The sequence below is a fragment of the Pipistrellus kuhlii genome, unplaced genomic scaffold, assembly GCF_014108245.1.
Source record: "Pipistrellus kuhlii isolate mPipKuh1 unplaced genomic scaffold, mPipKuh1.p scaffold_m20_p_5, whole genome shotgun sequence".
NCBI classification, from domain to species: domain Eukaryota; kingdom Metazoa; phylum Chordata; class Mammalia; order Chiroptera; family Vespertilionidae; genus Pipistrellus; species Pipistrellus kuhlii.
The window spans coordinates 63,381,210-63,402,210 of record NW_023425551.1 but is presented as its reverse complement, the minus strand read 5'-3'; the positions used below and the strand labels follow the sequence as shown (position 1 = coordinate 63,402,210).

At 38.8% G+C, this 21,001-nt stretch overlaps 1 protein-coding gene across 32 annotated transcripts in view; it reads right to left on the bottom strand.

Moving 5' to 3' along the window:
- The window catches only part of DST (dystonin), a 419,024-nt gene that overhangs the window by 103,853 nt on the left and 294,170 nt on the right, over positions 1 to 21,001 (bottom strand). For all 32 annotated transcript variants that reach the window (XM_045573100.1, XM_045573106.1, XM_045573103.1 and 29 more), the window contains 8 exons: positions 19,747 to 19,923; positions 10,697 to 10,820; positions 7,608 to 7,816; positions 6,662 to 6,979; positions 5,591 to 5,757; positions 3,853 to 4,009; positions 2,823 to 2,949; positions 252 to 308 (listed from right to left, as the gene is read on the bottom strand). In XM_045573100.1, coding sequence (XP_045429056.1) covers positions 252 to 308; positions 2,823 to 2,949; positions 3,853 to 4,009; positions 5,591 to 5,757; positions 6,662 to 6,979; positions 7,608 to 7,816; positions 10,697 to 10,820; positions 19,747 to 19,923 — 1,336 coding nt within the window. The remainder of the gene's footprint in view (positions 1 to 251; positions 309 to 2,822; positions 2,950 to 3,852; positions 4,010 to 5,590; positions 5,758 to 6,661; positions 6,980 to 7,607; positions 7,817 to 10,696; positions 10,821 to 19,746; positions 19,924 to 21,001) is intronic.

The window sequence follows — 21,001 nt, the reverse complement described above, 5'->3', positions numbered from 1 at the left end:
AATTAATCTAAAGAAGGAAACATAACCAAATGCCAAACTAAACTGCCGGATTTCACTAATTTCAGATGAACAAAATTGCATAGGATGTCATATAAGTATGATGTTTATAGTGAATGCGACTATTATGTTAATACCATTTTAACTCAAATTTGAAATGTCAATATAACTACTGTATACTTCTAAAAATATCTCCTCTAAAAAAAGAAGACCCATTTATTTTAATTAATAAGCACTTAAGAGTTACTATTCACCTTTATTTGCCAAAATTTCTTGGGTATCAGTCCCTTCACCATTTAATATAACTCCACCTGCAAAAATATTAACACTGAAGTCACTTGTCATAAATTTCAGTAGTATTTCTATACATTAATAGTAAATGACATTAAATCAAACCCCTGTAAGCAATAATCATTTAAACATTTTATTACTACTTAAAAATGTAAAATATAGGTAACTCCCCCACAAAAAAAATGTTACACACTTTTAACAGCTAATAAGTCACTTAATTTTTACTCCGTTTCAGGTTTAACTGATTTAAAATAACAGGTGAAGCCAGATTAAACTTTGATTAAAGAAAAATATCCTGAAGTGCTGCTAGACTATTTTTTAGAGGAATGCATAAAAGATAAAGTTTATGGTACAAAACCAGCAGCAGTGGATGAATTGGGATGCATAAATACTGAACAAAATGATTCTTGATGTTTGTGATTCCATTGGTTCATGCTATCAGCAGTGCCTGGACCAGAAGGGTCATCAATTTGAAAATAGGCATTGACCAAAAAAATTACTCATTTCTGTAGATTCTTTTAAATTTTGAAAATTAACTACATGTTAATAAATAATGACTTTATAATCATTCAAAGTGTGTACCCATATTTTGGGACATCCTGCATGATTCAATTTCAAAATAGAATATCCAAAGTGTAAAGATCAAGCCATACCCTGTCTTCTATACAAAATGTATTCTTACAGTGGTAACATGATCATCTTAAACATTAGTTTCAGTAAATTTTGAGTATACTACAATACATTACTCATTAAATATACACTTATAATAATACAATTTTGTGATAAAGTTCCTTTGTTGGTAAAGTTACTTTAATGACAAATGATAAAATCTCTGAAGCTCAGAAGTCGCTCAATATGTGTGCACAAAGCACACACAATTGACAGACAAAAAGAATGTCTGCCTCACTTAAGGAACTGAAAATTGTCTGATGCAGGTATTTAGTGTTCACATGGGTTGAATAGAGGCAGAGTGATGTAAAAAGACATGATAGAAAAAAAAATAAAAAAACACAAAAAACCCTATTACTAAACTCACATTATGTCAACACAAAGAGAGGAGAGCACAGTGGCTCTGAGTCCTTGGGCTCTGGCTTTCAACTCACCTGAATTTTAATCCCAGTCCCACTAATTATGAGCTGTGTGACAGGGCAAATTAATCACCACTTCACCACCCTGGTGGGGACCATAATACCTATCTGGTGAGACCACTGTAAGAATTCAACACAGTAAACCTATTGTCTACCAAATAGACATGGCTCGGTGAGCAGTAATTATTATTTCTCTTTAATTATATAAGCATATAGCATTGGTACCTTTTTCATCATCAAAACGTTAAACAAATAATTAGACTTCCTCATTCACATATGCATTGGCTTACCTACCCAAAACACAGAAGACATATCCCAAAACTAACCACATGAGGAGTCCAAACAAACAGAAACATTTAAATATCTGAGTCTTCACCTAAATGTTATCCCTTTTTAAAAAGATGACACAGAAAGGCATTTCAAATGAAAATGCTCAAGATTTATTCCTACTATGTGTAGTAGTTATCAAGAATAGGGGGAAAATTTTTTTTTACTATTGCTAATATAAAGTGAGCATAAAGAACTAACACAATTGAATTCCTTTTCTTAAAAATAAACTTGACATTTCAGGAAGTCTGATTGGGAGAGAAAGGGGAGATCATCACTCCATATATAATATGAGAGTTCCCTGAAATGGGATTAATAGAGCAGAATAAATGCTTGGTCGAGAGGCCCAGGTGAATTGTCCCTCACAATGGGGACAGCTGGGGGCTGGCAGGACAGATAAACCACAGAAACTCTCAGAAACTCAAGATATGTGATCTGCCTTCTGTCTATTCTGTCTTATAAAGAAAACCTGATATTAAATTAAAAACTATTCCCACAACATAAATTAATTTTACGAACACTATTCATCCGTGAGTCTCCCTTTCTATTGAGGAGAATGGAAAAGATTGTGATTTGGATATACTGGTTCAACTATTACATACCGGCTTTCTTTGGGAATGGTGGAAGGAAGAAAAGCAGATGGGAATAGAATGAAAGGTCCACTCTACAGAAAAGAACCTGTTTCCTTCCCTCACTTCTTCTCTCCCAGGAGACCAGGCTCCTTTCTTTATCCATTATTTCAAAGAGAATTTTAACATCCCCATTAATTAAGGTTAAAAAAAAAAAAAAGACACCCAACAAATTGAAATGTGATCTTTCCACTCCCCTAATATGTTGTTCCTTATTCTTACAGATTAATTTGGCTATCTTTTAGCTGCCGTCTTTCATAAAATAAAACATAGAGGGATTTGAAATGTGATGAATACAGATACTTTTCTATGGCACTATTAAACTTAACTTCTAATAGAGGTTAAGATGCCATCTTTCTTGTCACTTTCCCTTTGTATTTCTGAGATTAGTTTATGCATTAAAATCTAAAACGTAACACACACAAATAAAATTCACACGCATAGGCCCAATTCTTAAGGTGTTTGCCATGAACATCAATGAAGCACCTACCTGATTTAACTGCTGCTATTGCCTTTGCAGGCGTGGTCACGGCGCTTATGAGGTTACATAGTGAAATCCCACTGTCACTCACTTTCTGAATCTCTGGTGCTTTCAAACTCCACTTCTCTTGTAATTTCTTGAGGTATAAAAACACATTATTTTTCAGTCTTTGTAATATTTTCGAAGTTACACATTATAATCCAAATTCTTTAAACATGTCTTAACACAATGATGATCGTGGGTCCTGATTCGTGGGGGAGTGGGTGGAGGGAAAAGGCACCATCCCTACGTGCTCCGACAGCCCAGGTGACGGTTAACGCTGTTAGCAGGGAGAGGGAAGCGGGGCCCAGCTTGCATTCTGCTCCCAGCCACCGTGGAAGCCAGCTACTCCTCGCTGCCATAGGTTCTAAACTGTCAACTGTAAGCATGGGAAACTATGCTAGGTAACCATCAAGCTACAAGAAGAAACAGTTTTAAAGGGAATTCAGAATTCCACTTAATAGCAAGTTTTAATCAGCGAAATCTCAATGAATTTAAAAAAAAAACACAAAAAAAACCACGCACCTCTACAGATTTGGAATATAAAAATCGGCATAACTGGTCGTAGGTTGTGATGAGCCAAATAACAAAAAAAACGTACACTTTCCACTAGAGATTCAAATCACGTTTACCTTCCAATGCTAGTTATAGTGACATCTCCAAGCTACAGTAAAATGTTGACTGGAAGAGGGATTCTTTTACTTTATATTATGAGAAATGGTGTAAAAAATAGCTGGCACTAAGCAAAGACTTGGTGGAGAAGGAAACTTAGATACGTAAGAGCCAGCAACTCACTAATATATCTCTTAAAACACACAAATTAATTCCTCAAAAGGATTGGTTAACCCCATTCACTGATTTCCAAATATCACCAAAATACGTTGTACGTACATGAGGCTCTAACTTACGTGATGCTAAATAAAAGGAAACCACTGTTAATCTTAACCTCTAATTACTGACACAGGCAAATGAGAAATTAGTATTTGATTCAATGATTCACCTTAGTTTCTTCTAAAGATTTTTCTAAATCCTCTGCACCAAAGGAAGGCTGCACGACGGGAACTCTTTCGGTTGTTTCTTTGATCCAGGACTTTAATGACTGAACAAGGACTTGGAAGGCGTCCATCTGTCCTTGACAAGAAGACACAGCTTCTTTTCTATGTAACAGAAACCATTTGAGGAATTTAAGCCATGGAGAGTGCATACTCCAAAGAGCTAATTATTAATAAATAATCATTCTCACATTGGGCTTACTATCAAGAAGAAGAAAAAAATCTTCCCCCACATACGCTCTAACCATTTGATACAGGAGGAAAAGGTTATCGGTAGGAAGTGAAATCTCTTTGTCTATTTCTCAAAGGCAGAGTCCATAGATAAAGTGAGGAGAAGTAAAGAAATCTGTAACCCATATGTAAAGGCGCTCTATAAGGCTACATAAGCTCTAAAGCTATATAAACAGCTTTAACATTATTTAGATTCAATGAGCTTTGATCTGTCCACTTAATATGGTGCTTACGGCCAGAGGGAAACATTTACACATCACAGACATGAGGGGAAATGCACCGCCACCTAGTGGTTTCTACAGCATACTACAGTCACTTTACTGGATGGCTAAAAGCAGGTGCCTTAGAACACACATAGTTGAGTCACCAAAAGAGACATAGTGACTAAAAAGTTTTAAGGGGTGCCTCCCCTACAGAGATTCTGGAAGCTCCACAGTTAACTATATGGATCTTTCTGTACCTCAGCACCTCGGAGGGAGGGCCCATGCCTAGCACATGAACAGCTGTGAAGACAGTTCCATTTGGAACGTGGACAACATGTGGGTAACATGTGCACATGTGCGAGTGTGTGGAATATTGGCAGATAAAAGTCTACTCCAGCTGGACGAATTACTGATGACTACATGGTTTTAAAACTGAATCCATTTTAAAGGAACAACCTAGAGTTTACCTAAGAAAATGAAGACTGTTTCTTCTGTGTAATATGTGAATTAGATGTGATATGACAAAGTGGAAAATATAGCTCTCTGAGTAGTTCATACAAACAGTCAAAAGTTTTAAGTAGAGATTAGGAAGAAATAACAAATACTTGAAAGAGAAATAGTTCTTTTCTATTTGGGGGGGGGTCTTCTGTATAAATGTTAGCAAAACCAGATGTACTATGTACTCTAAACTAGCATGAGATCAGAAATATAAAAGTGCAGTCACAAGGCTTATCTCTACACAGCTTTGTAGCTCAACTTAGGTTCCTTTTATTGTTTCTTATCTTGTTTGTTCATAGAGTCATGTATTAGCTATGACTCCTAAGAAAGTAAACTGTTTTTAAAAAAAAAAAAAAAAAAAAAAAAAAAGCCAGCTTCTGAATTGAGCCCAGAAAGCAATGAGCCATGGGCTATTTTTCAAGGTTATTTCTGCCTTTGCAAATAAAAGATGGTATTAGCCAAAGGCTTCAGACACTATAGTGAGTTAAGGTTATTTCAGTAATACACTACCACCACATTTTCCTTACATTAATGCTCTCCAGTTTTATGTAAGAAGTCTTGAGTTTCCCTCCTAAATATTTTAACAAAAATAAATTTAATTTTAATTGAAAAAAATATTAATGTAAAAGCACTTATAAAGTTGATGCTTATGCACAAGTTTTCAAAATTGTTTCAAGTTTCTATATAAGTAAATATAAATAATGTATTATAATTAGTATCATGCAGAAAATCCAGCTTCTTAAGTGATGCTTACTTTTCTTTGATGGTATCCTCCATTTCTTTGAATTTCTTTGACAAATTATTTGTTTTTTCAAACACCAAGGCCTTATCACCTGGTAAGCCATGGTTGGATATGTCCTTTAAGAGACTCTGCAAAACTTCAAGATCTTTTTTGTGTTCTAAGAATTCAGAAGTTGATTCCTACAAAGCATTTAGATAGTCAATTAATGTAAGATGTTGCTAAATCTTCAAAAGACATTCCATCAAGAAGTATGCATGGGACACGCGTCTCACATGAGAATAATCCTGCCCTGTAGTCAGTACTCTAAATATAAATAAACATGTGAGCAGGCTGTGTAAAGAGGAACACAGTAAGCTTCATTTAATTTAAAAAGGCACTCTTTACATCTGTCCCTTTGTGAGTGCTGCACATAAGAAACTTATATTGCCGAGCCAGCTTGGCTCAGTGGTTGAGCATAGACCTATGAACCAAGCGGTCACGGTTCAATTCCCAGTCAGGGCACATGATCTCCATAGGGGACATGCAGGAGGCAGCTGATCAGTGATTCTCTCTCATCACTGATGTTTACATCTCTCTCTCCCTCTCCCTTTCTCTCTGAAATCAATTTCAAAAACATGTTTTTAGCCATAGCCGGTTTGGATAGAGTGATGTTAGCCTTCAGTCTGAAGGGTTCCAGGTTAAATTCTGGTCAAGGGCACATGCCAGTGTTTCAGGCTCAATTTCCAGTAGTAGGCATGCAGGAGGCAGCCGATCAGTGATTCTCTCTCATCATTAATGTCTCTATCTCTTTCTCCTTCTCCCTCTCCCTTCCTCTCTGAAATCAATAAAAAATACATATTTAAAAACAAAGCATTTTTTTTTAAAAAGAAGCTTATATTGCCTATGATATGTGAAAAGTGCAGCCAGCAAAGGCTTCAAGGATATGTTGGGGTTTGTGATTTTTAAAGGAGGGGAGCAGAGATCTTTACGAATCCATCAGCAACTGAAATGATGACAGCGAATTATAATTCTGCCGGTAAACGTATGCGCTTGTCTTAATTGTTACTCTGCTTGATCAGCTTGTGAATGCTACGGAAGGCATACCTGCATATACTGAGACAGTTCTGTAACATCTTTTCCTGGCACATCTGCCTCCGTGAGAGCCCTAGTTTTTGTCTCCAAAAATGTCTGAAGCTTTTCTGAGAGGCTCTCAAACTGTTCTACTTTGGTTTTCAGCTCCTCCATGCTGGCCAGTTTCTCCTTGTGTGTACGACTTGCTTCTGAAAACCGAATGGACAAGTCCTTCATTTTGGCTTGCAATGAGGATGCAGTAGATGGGTCTGTTGTTTCCATGAATTTCTTCACTTTCTCGTTCATGGCATTCATGCTGCTCTGGCGACTCGCAATGTCCTGTTCCAACATCTGAAATGAATCCAACCAGGGCACATGTTTTGTAAGGATGTTTACAAATAATGTCCCGGAGTCTCAAAAAATTACTGTCCATAACAACATTAGCTTGGACAAACTGTGACTAAGGAAGGTCAACGGAGAGGACTGACTGACATGACTGATCTCTCCCTTGAGGAATCCCATCCCAAATCTCTTCAAGGGAGAGGAGAGAACAGCTGGCTAGTGGCCTGCACGAGTCAGGGGGCGGCTGCCACTCAGCGACCCCTGGGATCTAATGAAGCCTGGGGATTATCCACGGTCCTAATTTTTAAGAGGCTGGACAACAACAAGATTGATCTGATTAACCTCACGCGCAGCTGGATGAAGCAAGGCTAAATGAGACAGGACTCAATGTACGTGTAAGCCCTCTACGGTGAATTCTATTCATGAACAAGGATACAAAAACTTTTCCCCTACGCCATAGAAAAAATATCATTCTATACATTTGCTTTTGTGCAAGCACTGCTTTCCACAGGTACTGGTACATTCATAAAATGTCTGTTGTTCTATCTCCTTAAATTTACGCATCTTGGGAGTTTAATCTGTGTGTTTTCTTACCCTAAAGTGGTATTATTTATTTTCTTTTTTCCTGGTCACTTACAATGTGCTTGCTGATGACATCCTGAAGAGCAGCAGAGTTCAAGGGCACTTGGCCTTGATCCTTCAGAGAACTCTCCACACCTGCCATCCAGTCCAGCACCTCGTCCAGGCCGTCCTGCACGCTCAGCGAGCGGGTCAGGGTTATCTGGAGCTTTTCATTCCGCTCGTTCACACACTTGGACAGATCGTCATATCTCCCAACAATGTCATCTAGTCCCAAAAGATCGGAAAATATTATCCACCTTAAAAGTCACCTTTGCCCTATTCCTTGTCAAAAATACACTAAGGTGAAATTACAAAAATGTCCACCTCAAAATTGGAAAGAGAAAAAAAAGTTTCAGGGATAAATTCATAATGCGCAATTAGGGCACCATCTAAAACATTAAAAAAGAAAAGAAAGATCACAGTGGAGAATGAAAAACCAATACTTTTTAAAATAGTAAATATGTGTATCATCCACATTGGAAAAAAACATTGTTGGATACAGAAACATTTGAGTTGCCCTGGAGAGATGAAAGCAATCTAACCAACAAATCTTTGGAGTAAATACACGTTTTCAATGTGGCATGTCAAATTAGCCATACTTATTGATAACTATATGGGAGGGAAAAGCTGACACGCATACAAAGCTATTCTCAATGAACAATATACAGTCATAAAGACTTAACCTTTATGTTTAAAAATTTACCTTTTTTTTATAAAAAGAATTAACCTTTATGTATAAAAAATCCCTCCCACTCCCTCTTGCTCACATGTATAATGTTTTTAAAATTCATCTTTATTTTTGAAAGTAGATGTCCCCTTCTTCCCCTTATTGATGCCTCTTCACTCCATACCTGCCGCTCCCCATCATCATTCTAAGCACAGTACTCAAAGGCACAGAAATTAAGTGCAAATGTATTGAGAAAACATACAACAATGAAAATCCACTTAAAATAGAGAAGGGTGAGATTATGAAAATCCACTTAAAATAGAGAAGGGTGAGATTATGCTTCTAAAATAAAATTTAATCCCAGGCAAAAGGGAAAAATAAACAAGATTAACAGTTCTATCTCAGATAAGGTTAATTTTACTTTCAAGTCTAACAACCCAAGATGCTAAAGAACAAACACAAAAACACCTTTCTGGTCTAATTTTTACTTGCATGTAAAGCTCTACATTTTCACACCTTCCATTCTATACTGCAGGCCAATGAGAAGTTCCAAGGACAATTTTTAATATCTCTCTCTCTCTCTCTCTCTCTCTCTCTCTCTCTGAAACAATCTTTTGTTAGTTGTTAACGTTATCACTTAATTTCCCAACAATTTGAAAAGTATTTCAATTATTTCCAAATGTTTTAGTCTGATATACTATAGAATGCTTCAGGAGAAGAAAATTTGGAACTGAAATATCTCTATAAAAAAATAATCTCTTACATGCTTGTGGCTGGCCTGGGGAACATATCCATATAAACAAAATTTCTTTTTAATTGTTCTAATGTTATAGCATGAGAACACAGTTTGATGAATTTTCACTGAATTGAGACTTTAAGATGATTTTTAAAGAGAAAATGGCTCCTGTCACTAAAGGGCAATGAAGATTCTCCTCCTGATAATGCTGATGGGGGAGAGGCACGGCATTTTATGAGCATCGAGGTGACACCAGCAGGAGAAAAAAAAAAAAAGCAATGGGTTAAGCATAAGCCTTCATTTGATAGTCACAAAAGCCAATGTTCTGAACCACAGGCCATGATTGGGCAGCTCTGTGCATCAGCAGGGTACCATCAGCTATCTGTTCAGTTATGGCAGGTGATTTCTGGAACAAACAGCTATCCTAATAAGGTTAATACAATTTCAGCCTGACTACTATTTTTGAACTTCTTAGTGATGAAATATCACTGTCACTGAAGTAAATTCTTGATTTTTAGTAATTAAAAATTATTTTAGAAAAAGGTACAGAACAACATGTACCAACATTTTTTATTTTTTTAAGTAATTTAAAAAATTTTTATTTTCTTAGAAACTCCTCTAAATCTTAAATATGCAGAATGGGGCAAAAATAGGTTTATAGCTGTGAGTAGAGGAAACAGTTTATTCTTTTATTATTTGTTACTTATTTTTCATATGAACAACCGTAAGCCTATTTTTGCCCCACCCTGTACTTACATATATTCCTAAAAAAATATTTTTTCAGAGAGAAGTTTTAAAGTCTTAAAATAAGGTAACATGTGGATTGGAAACAAATATAAGTGAAATTATGTATGATTAACAATGGGGGAAAAATGTCAAAACACCTCTTAAAAGTAACGGAAGTACATATAATACAGTCTTTCTTTCTCCTCTCCGTACCTATGCCCAAGTCCTTATAGCAGTGCACTGGGATATAGGAAAAAGGACTCCCATTCAGATTTTTGTCTTGTACTTTAAATTTTTATATTTTTGTGTTTTATAAATATAGTACATGTGATAGGATACAATAGTAATATGTGTATATAATTTATCAACATATATGCATATATATAAGGGTGTATACTAAAATAATCATTTGATGGGATACAAGATCAAAAGAGTTTGGATGTCTGTAAGAAAGAAAAAATAGTTTTCCTCTCTATACAGTGGTTTTAGAAGAGCAATGTTTCTTCCTTCTCTTTGGCTAAAATTCCTATTCAGATTTTAATTCAGGTGCTCTTTGGGGGGAGGAAACATTTATGTAATCATCTGCTGGTCTCTCATCCTCTTAAAGCCATGCTCCTGCCTTTGGTAGAGTCAGATTCCTCAAGAGTCTGTTGTGGCCACAGGTTGAGAATCTAGCTCTGCCCAATCCCATCTTGGGAACTTCTACTTTCTGTGGTGATTATCAGGTAAGAAGTTCCTGTTACACTGACTACATATAAAATTAAAATTGAAATACATTCTTCTCAAACTACACAGCTCCCATTTCCAGCCTGTAATATTCCTGCCAAAGAAGGAATATTCTCGCCAGAGAGAGAAACATTATTTCTCAGGGATAGGGTGTGAATGACAACAGACACTAGTGAGCCTCTTCTGCCTGTCTGTCAGAACCCCTTCTCTGAGAGTGTGCCTGAGAGGAAACAAGGGAATGAGCACTCACCCAGGGTCTTCTGGATGTCATTCTTGGCTGGAAGTAGAGATCCCCTGGCATCTAAAAGCACTTCGGCTGTTTTCTTCAGTTTCTCTACAGCCACCTGCTGGCTTGATATCTGTCCTTGCAGAGCCTGAAGGATCGAATGCTTCGATTAGACTCAGGACTGAACAATAGATTTCCAATGTGAACAAAAAAATGACTAACAGTAAGATAAAGGTAAATTGCACAGAGTCAACTTTTCATCATTATAAACTTAGTCCAGAATTCTTAGAATAAAGCCAGCTATAAAGCGGCGCTAGCAAAACCATCAGCCAGTTGGGGAAATACAAATTCAGCCTGGAGCATATGTTCATGCTAATTGGCCTGATTCCTGAACCTGTGACCCTCAGCCTCAGCTCCACAACTCCCACTTCTCTGCTTTGTACAGTACCCGCCCCCCGCCCTCCACCACCAGGAATAAAAAATATAAAAACAAACAACAGAAAACCTTTGGGACCATTTCTACTCTACCTAAAAATACAATTAAAGGCTTTTATTTGAAGCATATCCTAAGTCACTATGGAGTCTAAATTCTGTTAATTCAATAAAGGTTACTTAACATCTAACATATTCAAGAAGCTCTTGCTACATTTTGTGAAAAACACAGAAATCAAACAGACATAAAGCTTCTCCACAGGAATCTTCTAGTCTAGTCTAGTGGAAAGTGCCAAAGGGGGGTAAAAAACAGTTCTACCAGAAGCTGAGAGGAGGGGTCACTGGAGAGAGGCACTGAGATGGTCCTGGAGCAAGTGTGGGTGTGGGCAGACAGAAGAGGAGAGGGAGGACATTTCCCTGCAGAATGAACAAAGATGGCAACAGAAGCATCCGAGGGGAAAATGAGGGTCCCATCCAGTCTGAGAATGTGTGCAGCTGAATAACTAGCAATAGGACTGAAAGGTCTCCAGTGTCAGGCTGAGGAGTTTGCATTTTATCCTGAAGCAACAGGGCTTTTGAGTAAGGGGTTGGCATGCTCAGAGCTGTCTTATGAAAGGAAGGCTATGTTGGTGACACTGTGCGGGAACATTCGATCGGAAAGAAATGAAGCAGGGACACTGGTTAAGGACAAGGTCAGCAGTCCCGAGGCGGAGAGTGCCTGTCTGAGCTGGGCAAGTAGAACTGATTTCGGAACTGGGAGGAGTCCACAGGACTTGGTAATCGATCATCTAAAGCTGCGCTCGCCAATATGGTAACTACTCCCCACAAGTGGCTTTTACATTGAAATCAATTGCAAGCAAGTGAAATTTAAAACTCAGTTTCTCAGCTGTATTAGCCACATCCGAAGCTCTAAGTAGCTAGGGTTACCATGTGGGACAGAGCAGATCATGGGACATTCTCATCATCACAGAATGTGCCCCTGGACATCACTGCTGGAGAGGACAGGTGCACGGGACAAGAGGTGAGCTAGAGGAAAGAAGTACTCCAAGCTTCTAAGACCAGGTAATTAATGGGATTCATAAGCAAAAATGTTTAGGCGCAAAGGAGCATCTGTTGGGAATTTGCAGCTGCCAAGCGCTGTTAGGACACTCACGTAGAAAGAAATAGCACAGCTGGGAACAGAGGAGGCTCTGAACTCAGGCTAGAACTAGACCTGAAGCACTGAAGGTCAGGACCCATGATGAGACTGTGAAAGGAGAAAGCACAGAAACACAAGAGAAGGGCCATGCAGCATCATGGAGGATATTTAGGTGTAAGTGGTAAGGAGGGGGAGAGAGGTGGACAAACATTATCAGGGACAGGGAAGGGAGCCCAGAGTATTTCTGTCCCCAGAGTTTAAAAGAAGAGAGAGTGGCAATGGTGAACTGCCAACTGCTTCAAAAGGATAATGCAACCTTTAATTTGTTGACTAAAGATCCCTGGAGTTCTCTGAGCGAGCAGATGCATTTCAAGAGCAAGAATGAGGAGGAAAGGGACAGAGATGGAAACCATAGATAAGTCTGCCAGAAGTCTGGCCCTGCCTTCGTAACACCTCTGTCTAATGGGCTGCCTGGCCACACAGCCCCATGCTTGGCTTTAATTCCACTTGAGGTTCTCAAGCTCCTCTTCTAGTCTCACATTTGGATTTCGAATCCCATATGTCGGACTGTAGATGAACTCATCCCTGGCCATGGGCCCAGGTTTCCAACAGCCTCTTGAATGTTTCCATCTGGGTGTAAACCATCACCTCAAATTCAAAAAGCTCAATTTGAACCCATTATCTCATTCTCTACACCTGTATTTCCTCCTGGGTTTGCATCTTATTACCCAGGTAATAAATCTGAGGATCCTCCGCGACTCTCAATCCTCCTTCCCTCATGCAAATCAACCACCAAGACCTACCAATTTTACCTGCTTAATATATATGTGTGTATCTTTTTCTTTTTTAAATAAAATCAGACTTCTGCTCTGTATTTCTGGATCACTATAAGATAACCTCTTGCTTAATTGGAAAAAGCATCCAATGTCTTCACTGCTATAGACCCCCAATGTGTTTTGTGGAAAATACATATCTATGTATATCACTCCCCTCTTTAAAATCTTACAGTAGATCCCCACTGCCTTCACAATAAAAGGCAAAAACTTGAGCATACTATTTAAAGTCCAGTGAAAGCTATTCCTTAATTCTATCTTCAATGTCATTTTTCTCTATTTTCGGTTCCAGCTATTTCATACCTATTTGCTCACCCTAGATACCTTAGCATCTCTACATACCAACTTTCCTAGCAACCTACTCCCCATCATTCTCAGCTGAACTAGTATTCACTCTTTAAAATTCATCTGGGAAGCCTTTCCTAACTCTCCTCAATCCTAGTTGTAAGTACTTCACCCAGGAGCTCCCATAAATACCTACCGGTAGTAAATATTGCTGTATTTATTTGTCTCTTCTATCAAACTATACCGTCCTCAAAAATTAGGCATTTTTTTCTTATTCGGGTTTCTGTTATCAATGCCTAGACCAATGCTTGGCATATAGTAGACTTTGATAAAAGCTTCTGAAATATGAAGAAATCCAAAATGCTAATTCAAAAAGATATAAACACCCCTATGTTCACTGCAGCATTATTTACAACTAGATACCAGGTGCACAAATTCATGCACAAATTCATGCACAGGTGGATTCCTAGGCCTGGCTGTCAATCAGGGCCAGTTGGGGCTGTCTTGTCCAGTCCCCACTGGGCCAATCTGGGCTGGCCAGTGAGGGGGAGGAGGGACCATGGGAGAGGTTGTGGAAGGTTGGCCATGGGAGTGCACTGACCACCAGAGGGAAGCTCCTGCATTGAACATCTGCCCCCTGGTGATCAGTGCACATCATAGCTACCATCTAGTCATCTGGTCATCTGGTTGTAACAGTCACTGAGGCTGATAGATAGGTAGATAGATAGATAGATAGATAGGTAGGTAGATAGGTAGATATCCAAGATATGGAAGCAACCTAAGTACTTGTTAACAGATGAATGAATAAAGATGTGGTACATATATACAAAGGAATATAGCTCAGCCATAAAAACTAATGAAATCTTGCCATTTGTGACAGCATGGATGTACCTAATGGATATTATGCTAAGTAAATAAATAAGAGAAAGACAAATACCATGTGGTTTCACTTGTATGTGAAATATAAAAACCAAAATAAATGAACAAACAAAATAGAAACAGACTAACAGATACAGAGAACAAACTGATGGTTGCCAGATGAGAGGTGGCATTGGGAAAATGGGTGGAAAAGAGGAAGGGATTTAGATATACAAATTGGTAGTTATAGAAGTGTGATGGGGATGTAAAGTACAGCATAGGAAAATTAGTCAATAATCCTATATAATAAAGAGCTAATATGCTAATTAGGCTGATCAGCAGAACAACTATCCTGACAACCTTCCAGACAACCATCCGGATGACCTTCTGGACAAAGCTGGGGCTGCGAGGACCGAGGCAGCTGGGACTACGAGGGCTGAGCCCTCTGCATGAATTTCCTGCATCGGGTTTCTAGTCCTATATAATAAAAGCCTAAAATGCTGAAATGTTGTGCCTTTTGGCCAACATAGTAGACAGTGAACAATATAACCAGACAAACTGAGAGGAGCAAAAATGGGGAGACAAAGAAACAGCCCCCATATGAAAGAAAAGGAGGAATCACAGGAAAAGGATGTGTCTAGTCATCCGGTGTCCTGTAGTCTGTCCAACCAATCCAATTGTAATATGCTAATGATATCCTAAGGCCACTCAACTAGACTCTATGATGTGCACTGATTACTAGGGAGCAGACAGTTGACCGGTTGACCAGTTACTATATTGTGCACTGACCATCAGGGGGCAGATGCTTCGACTGGTAGGTTAGCTTGCTTCTGGGGTCTGGCCATTCGGGACTGAGCAAGATAAGCCAGTCATGCCCTAGAGCCCTCCTGCAGTTCCTCCCCAGCCCTGATTGTGCACCGGTGGGGTCCCTCAGCCTCTCCTGCACCCTCTCCCAATCCAGGACCCCTTAAAAGATGTCAGAGAGTCAGTTTTATTCCGATCCCACTGTAAGATGCAGGGCTTACAGCTGGTGAGGGCTGCTGCAGTAACACAAGCCTCTCTGGATCGAGACTGATTGGATGCTAGCCCACAGCAGGCACAATGGGATTGGGATGAGTGGGAATGGCAGGCAGGAGCTGCAGGCAGCATTGGACTACAGGTTTCAGCCTAATCCCCGCCGGCCAACCCGAGGGACCCCATCTGTGTACCAATTCGTGCACTGGGCCTCAAGCCCTATCAAATAAAAAAGAAACATACAAATTGACTGTACCTCTGCAACACCCACAAGTCACGCCCACCAGCCAATCAGGAGCAAGTATGCAAATTAACCCAACCAAGATGGCAGTTAATTTTCATATCCAGGCACAGAGCGAAGACTAAAAACAGTAGAAGGAAGCCAAGTGCTGCAGCAGGAAGTGAAGCTGCAGAGAAGCAAGCAGGCAGAGTGGGGGAGAAGGGAGGGAAGCAGGCAGGGTGGCAAAGAAGGTCGCAGGCAGCCCTATTCTTACAGGAATCTTCCTACAATGGGCCTCTAGTATTGTAATAACTATGTATGGTGTCAAATGGGTACTAGACTTAGGGTGATCACAGTTTAGATACAGAAAGGATTATATAAGAAATTCCTCAAGGAACCTTGCCTATAACCAGACTGAAGTCTAAAAAAATTATTTTTAAGAATGTGAGTTCCCCAAGGGCAGAGGTAGGGTTTTAATACCTTTATGTCTTCACAAAACCCAATAATGAGCCTAGCATATAAACGTCTACCAGTAAACAAATGCATGTAAAAGCTGTCATGGTTCTATAAAATCAACCAGGACCAAGGATGGCCCTGCAACCAGCTAAAACTTAGAAATGACTCCTTCACCTCTTCTCTTCAAAACATCCCACGCCTTTTCTCTCCTAATTGTGACCAAGGAAGTCAATAGTTTTTCATTCCTAACATGATACCAGGTTATAATTGAGCTGCAGTCATGGTTGATAGTATTACTTTGGGGGGGGGGGGGGGCGGAACATAACTTCCAATTAAAGTATTCAAATGGATGCCATATATTGTCTTTAATAGATTTCAGTGAAATTAAATCATGAAAGAAGTATCTGGGACAGAGAATACTGCAAGGTCATAATCTTGGTCTCCAGCCTGGGCCAGCAAAAGATGAGCCTGAGCCAACTCATAAAAGCTTCCTGACTTATGGCCATCACAGAGATCAGGGAAAGGTTGGAAGGTGGTCATTGTCAGTCAATGTGACTGAGCTCCACGCCTGGTCCCAGACCCAGGCCTCCAGACTGGTCCCAGAATCCTGTCTTTCTGTGCTTCGTGTGGGGCAGAAAGTCTGTAGTGTTTGTGGATATCCTAGAAGCAGAACTTGCATAATGTCATTATAGCCCAGGGGCATCAGATTGTTGACAACACAGCAAACAGTTCTTTGAATAATTATGCTGATAACAATGTGCTATTGGACAGAAATGTTTCAAATGAGCCAACTGGGTTTCCTCAATTTACATGTGTTATACGATTAACTTTAAGTAGAAGTTAGAATTATAAATACAGAAAAGGCTGAATTTTTGTAGTGGTCTTATGTGTTTATACTATAGTTAAAGAAAAATAACTTTTCAGTGTTGTTAATAGAGCTGAAAGGAATAGAGACTGCCTGATTCTCATAAAAACTACGCTCTCTGAAGGCTGAAATCATCTGTGAGGAAAACATCAAGTGCCAGGAACAACTTTAATCACACATTTAATTTTTTTTTTTTTTTTTTTTTTTTTTTTTTTTTTTTATATATTTTATTGATTTTGTACAGAGAGGAAGGGAGAGAGATAGAGAGTTAGAAACATCGATGAGAGAGAGTCATCGATCAGTTGCCTCTTGCACACCCCCTACTGGGGATATGCCCACAACCAAGGTACATGCCCTTGACCGGAATCGAACCCGGGTCCCTTCAGTCCCCAAGCAGACGCTCTATCCATTGAGCTAAACCGGTCCCGGCCACACATTTAATTTTTAAAAGGATGCTGTGGCTTAATTAGAATTCATGCTCCTCTGAGATGCTGCTTTTCTTTTTACACTTTCTCGGCTGTCTTAGGAATAGAGAAATCATCTTCCACAGTACATGCCAAATAAGATGTTTTAAATTAATTCACGTTTCTGCTTGGTTAAAATAGCCATACATTCTTTTGCCTTTCCTTTCCTTTCTTTTCCTTTTTTCCCCCCCTCTAGTTACAGAAAGAAATTACTTTTACAATGGATATAACCATCTTCCTAATACAGATACAACTTAAAATGTGTTGTTTTCTATACTTTTTTATACTCAAATACTTAGCTATATGATTAAATGTAGGCAGTCCTAATAATTACCTAAAGCTACTGGCATTTCCTATAAAAATAATAGTCTCTATGTAACAGCATCTCCTCCAACGCTCTCAGGTACACTGTTCTTAGACAAGTTATCAAGTGAGAATCAGAAACTTAATTAAGACAGATCTGTTTCTGTGCTTGTGAGAAAGAGAGAGAGTAAACAAAACAAAACAGAAAAAAAAGCAAAGCCCCGGCTGGTGTGGCTCCACTGGTTGGAGCATCTTCCTGTACACTGTTCAATTTCCAGTCACGGAACATACCTAGGTTGCAGGTTTGATCAACGGTTTGGGTGTGTGCACAAGGCAACCCATCAATATTTCCCTCTTCTCTCTCTCTCTCCCCCCCCCCCTCTCTTTCTGCTTTTCCCTCTCTCTAAAATCTATAAGCATATCCCAGGGAAGATTAAAAATAATAATAATTCACCACCATAGTTAAAAAACAAAACACACACACACACACACACACACACAAAACAGTGTTAAAAATTTACATTCAAAGGAATGTGGCAACCACTTGGAGGCTGCATCAACGTAGGGAGGCTGAACCAGTCCAAGACATCTCCTTGGTGCCTAATGTAGAACCGGTAAACTCTCCAGCCAGGAAAATAGAGGGCCACCATCCCTCTTACCTCCCCATACTTCCTTCTCTCATCCCATACTTCCAACCCTCTTCTTTCTGCCTTGGTCAGACTTAACCTACCACGTTTCATCCAAGGGGATGACTTAGCTTTCTTCCAGCCTGAAGTCATCAGTCTCAGGCAAAACCTAAGGTTAAGCTCACTCAGTCGGGTACCTGTTTTCCTAGTTAATTCTGTAACTAACAGAGGCAACTAAATTCTGAAAGGCATTTGTTTAACTGGCAATACAGTGTTTACTTTCTAGCTCCAGACCCAATAATACTGCTACTCACCTGCTAAAAGGAATCACAGGATAGATTAATGAAATTAAACTTTCAAACTCAAAATAATTGGTTATGTGGAATAAGAATAAGATACTTCAAAAATTATCTCCACTTAGATTGTAAAAGGGAGGGATAAGTGGTAATGGAAGTAGACTTGACTTGGAGTGGTAAACACACAATATAATATACAGATGAGGTATTGTAGAATTATATACCTAAAACCTATATAATTTAATTAATCAATGTCATCCCAATAAATCCAATAAAAAATAAATTAAAAATAATTATTTCCCCTTACATTATGATGTAAAAATATGTTTAAATTTAAGAAACAGAGACTCTCCTTGCCACTGCTGTACGCAGTTCCCACATCAAGCCTGCGTTTTTTAAAGAGCAGGTAGATTCTTTGAAAATTGTATTAGGTAATAACAAAAGTTTATATCTCTATGAATCATGGGAATGTTCAATAAGAACACCAGTCCTAATCCTCAGAGCCCACATGTGACAGTAACATCCCTTCCTACCTTCTACCTGTCCATAAGTACTAGGTAAACATTTACCTAGTACCTATGATGGCCAGATCCTGTACTAAGTGCTTCTCGGTGCTGGGGATAGAGCAATAAACAAAATAAACAAACACACCTGCCCTCATGCAGTTTAATTCTAATGGTGGAAAAAAATAAACAAAATAAATATGTATAAAGATAAACAAGTGGCCCAGATGATACTGGTTTTTGTTTTTGGAGGAGGGAGGGAGTGGTGGGATATAACCAATCAGCCCTAACAGCAATGTCAACCCGGTTAAACAGTAATAGAAAAATAATCTCAAATATATATATATATATATATATATATATATATATATATATATATATGCCTAATATGCAAATTGTCCCTGCAGGAGTTTGACCGGGAGACGGGGAGTTCAACTGCACACTATGATGTGCGCTGACCACCATGGGATGGCATTGAGCGAAGGAAGGCCTTGGCCGGCAGTTGGCAGCCAGGAAAAAGAGGGCTCTGGCCGGCAGCCAAAAGGACCCAATCAGCCCTGATCACCGACCAGACCTAGGGAACCTACCTGTGCACAAATTTCGTGCACCAGGCCTCTAGTTAGACAATAAATAGACTGCTAAAAATTAAAGTTATAACTTTAATTATAACTTTTCTCATCCTTTGTTCTACTTCCAGGTGAAACTATCACAAAACTGTGGGAAAGGTTTTCAGTAAGACTCAATGAAGGGCTGGGTCCCCGTCCTCTCTCTCTCTCTTTACCTTAGTCTCTTCTAACTGCCTTTGCAGATTTTTAGGGTCCACAGCAATGGGTTCAGACAAGTGTTTGCTGGCTGTGACCTCGAAGGCTTGGAGCTCGGAAAGAAGTCCACATGAAGCATCTTCATAGTGTTGATACTTATCCACCAGGTCTTTAAGATTATTCCCAAGGACACTGCACTAAAAATATCAAAAGAGAAAAAGAGTGGAGAATTAAAATCTACCATTTTTATTTGTGTTAAATAACCTTAGCACCTGTGAGTGCTATAACTTAGAAAGCACTAGACTTCAAACCAATGTGAGCTGGAACTGTAGGGCTAAGATTTTTCTCCTTTATATGAAAAAGCATCCTCTAACAAAATCAAGAAATACCATAAAAATGAGTAGATAGTCCTAAATTTATACACATTTTAAGACATGTTTTCAAGGTCTGAGTCTTGATCCAAAGTGAAAGGTTTGGATATCAATCGTCAGAGGCAGCAGATCTACCAGAGCACATTCCCATTGAGTTTTATATACCAGGTGTCTAGATATGTATGTGATGGAAGGGTTTTCAAGGTCCTTAATGAATCACCTCTATACATTGCTCAAGATTAATTAACACAAGAAGGGCAAATAATCTACATCAGAAAGAAGCCAAGGCCAGGAGTAAATGATGCTCTTCAAATCACTTGTGTAACTTGGCCAGTCTATTCAGCTTATATAGTAAACAGAGAAATGTTTTCTTAATTTTGCGGTTTGTCCAAGGGAATAAGAGAAGCTGAAAGAGTCTGTGAGTTATTAAGTATTAAAATAATGCACTGATCAAATACATCTGCAAAACAAACACTTGCAGTATTTGTGAAGGGAATTATCTGAGACGAAACTTTAGTTCTCCAATTTGTGAGGCTGTGAAATTTAGCAAGCTACTCTGTTTGCTTGGAAACAAAACATAAATGCCACCTGGTGGTAGAACTGGGTATTACTGAGTTTTAGAGTTAGAGCTGCCTAGAAATCACTCAAAACTAAAGTGATAATAATAATAATAATAATAATAACAACAACAACAACAACAACTACTATTACTACTTTAGGCTCCTAAACTTGAAACACAGTTTCTGAAATAAAGAAGATGAATAAGACTGATGTAAATAAGATAAAACTACCTATTTTCCTTGCTTTAGTTGTTTAGATTTCTCGCTTCTAATTCCAAAACAAATGTTAAGAGAATAATAAAAAACTATAATCACAGATTGATCTTCCCCTTAAAAAATAAAAC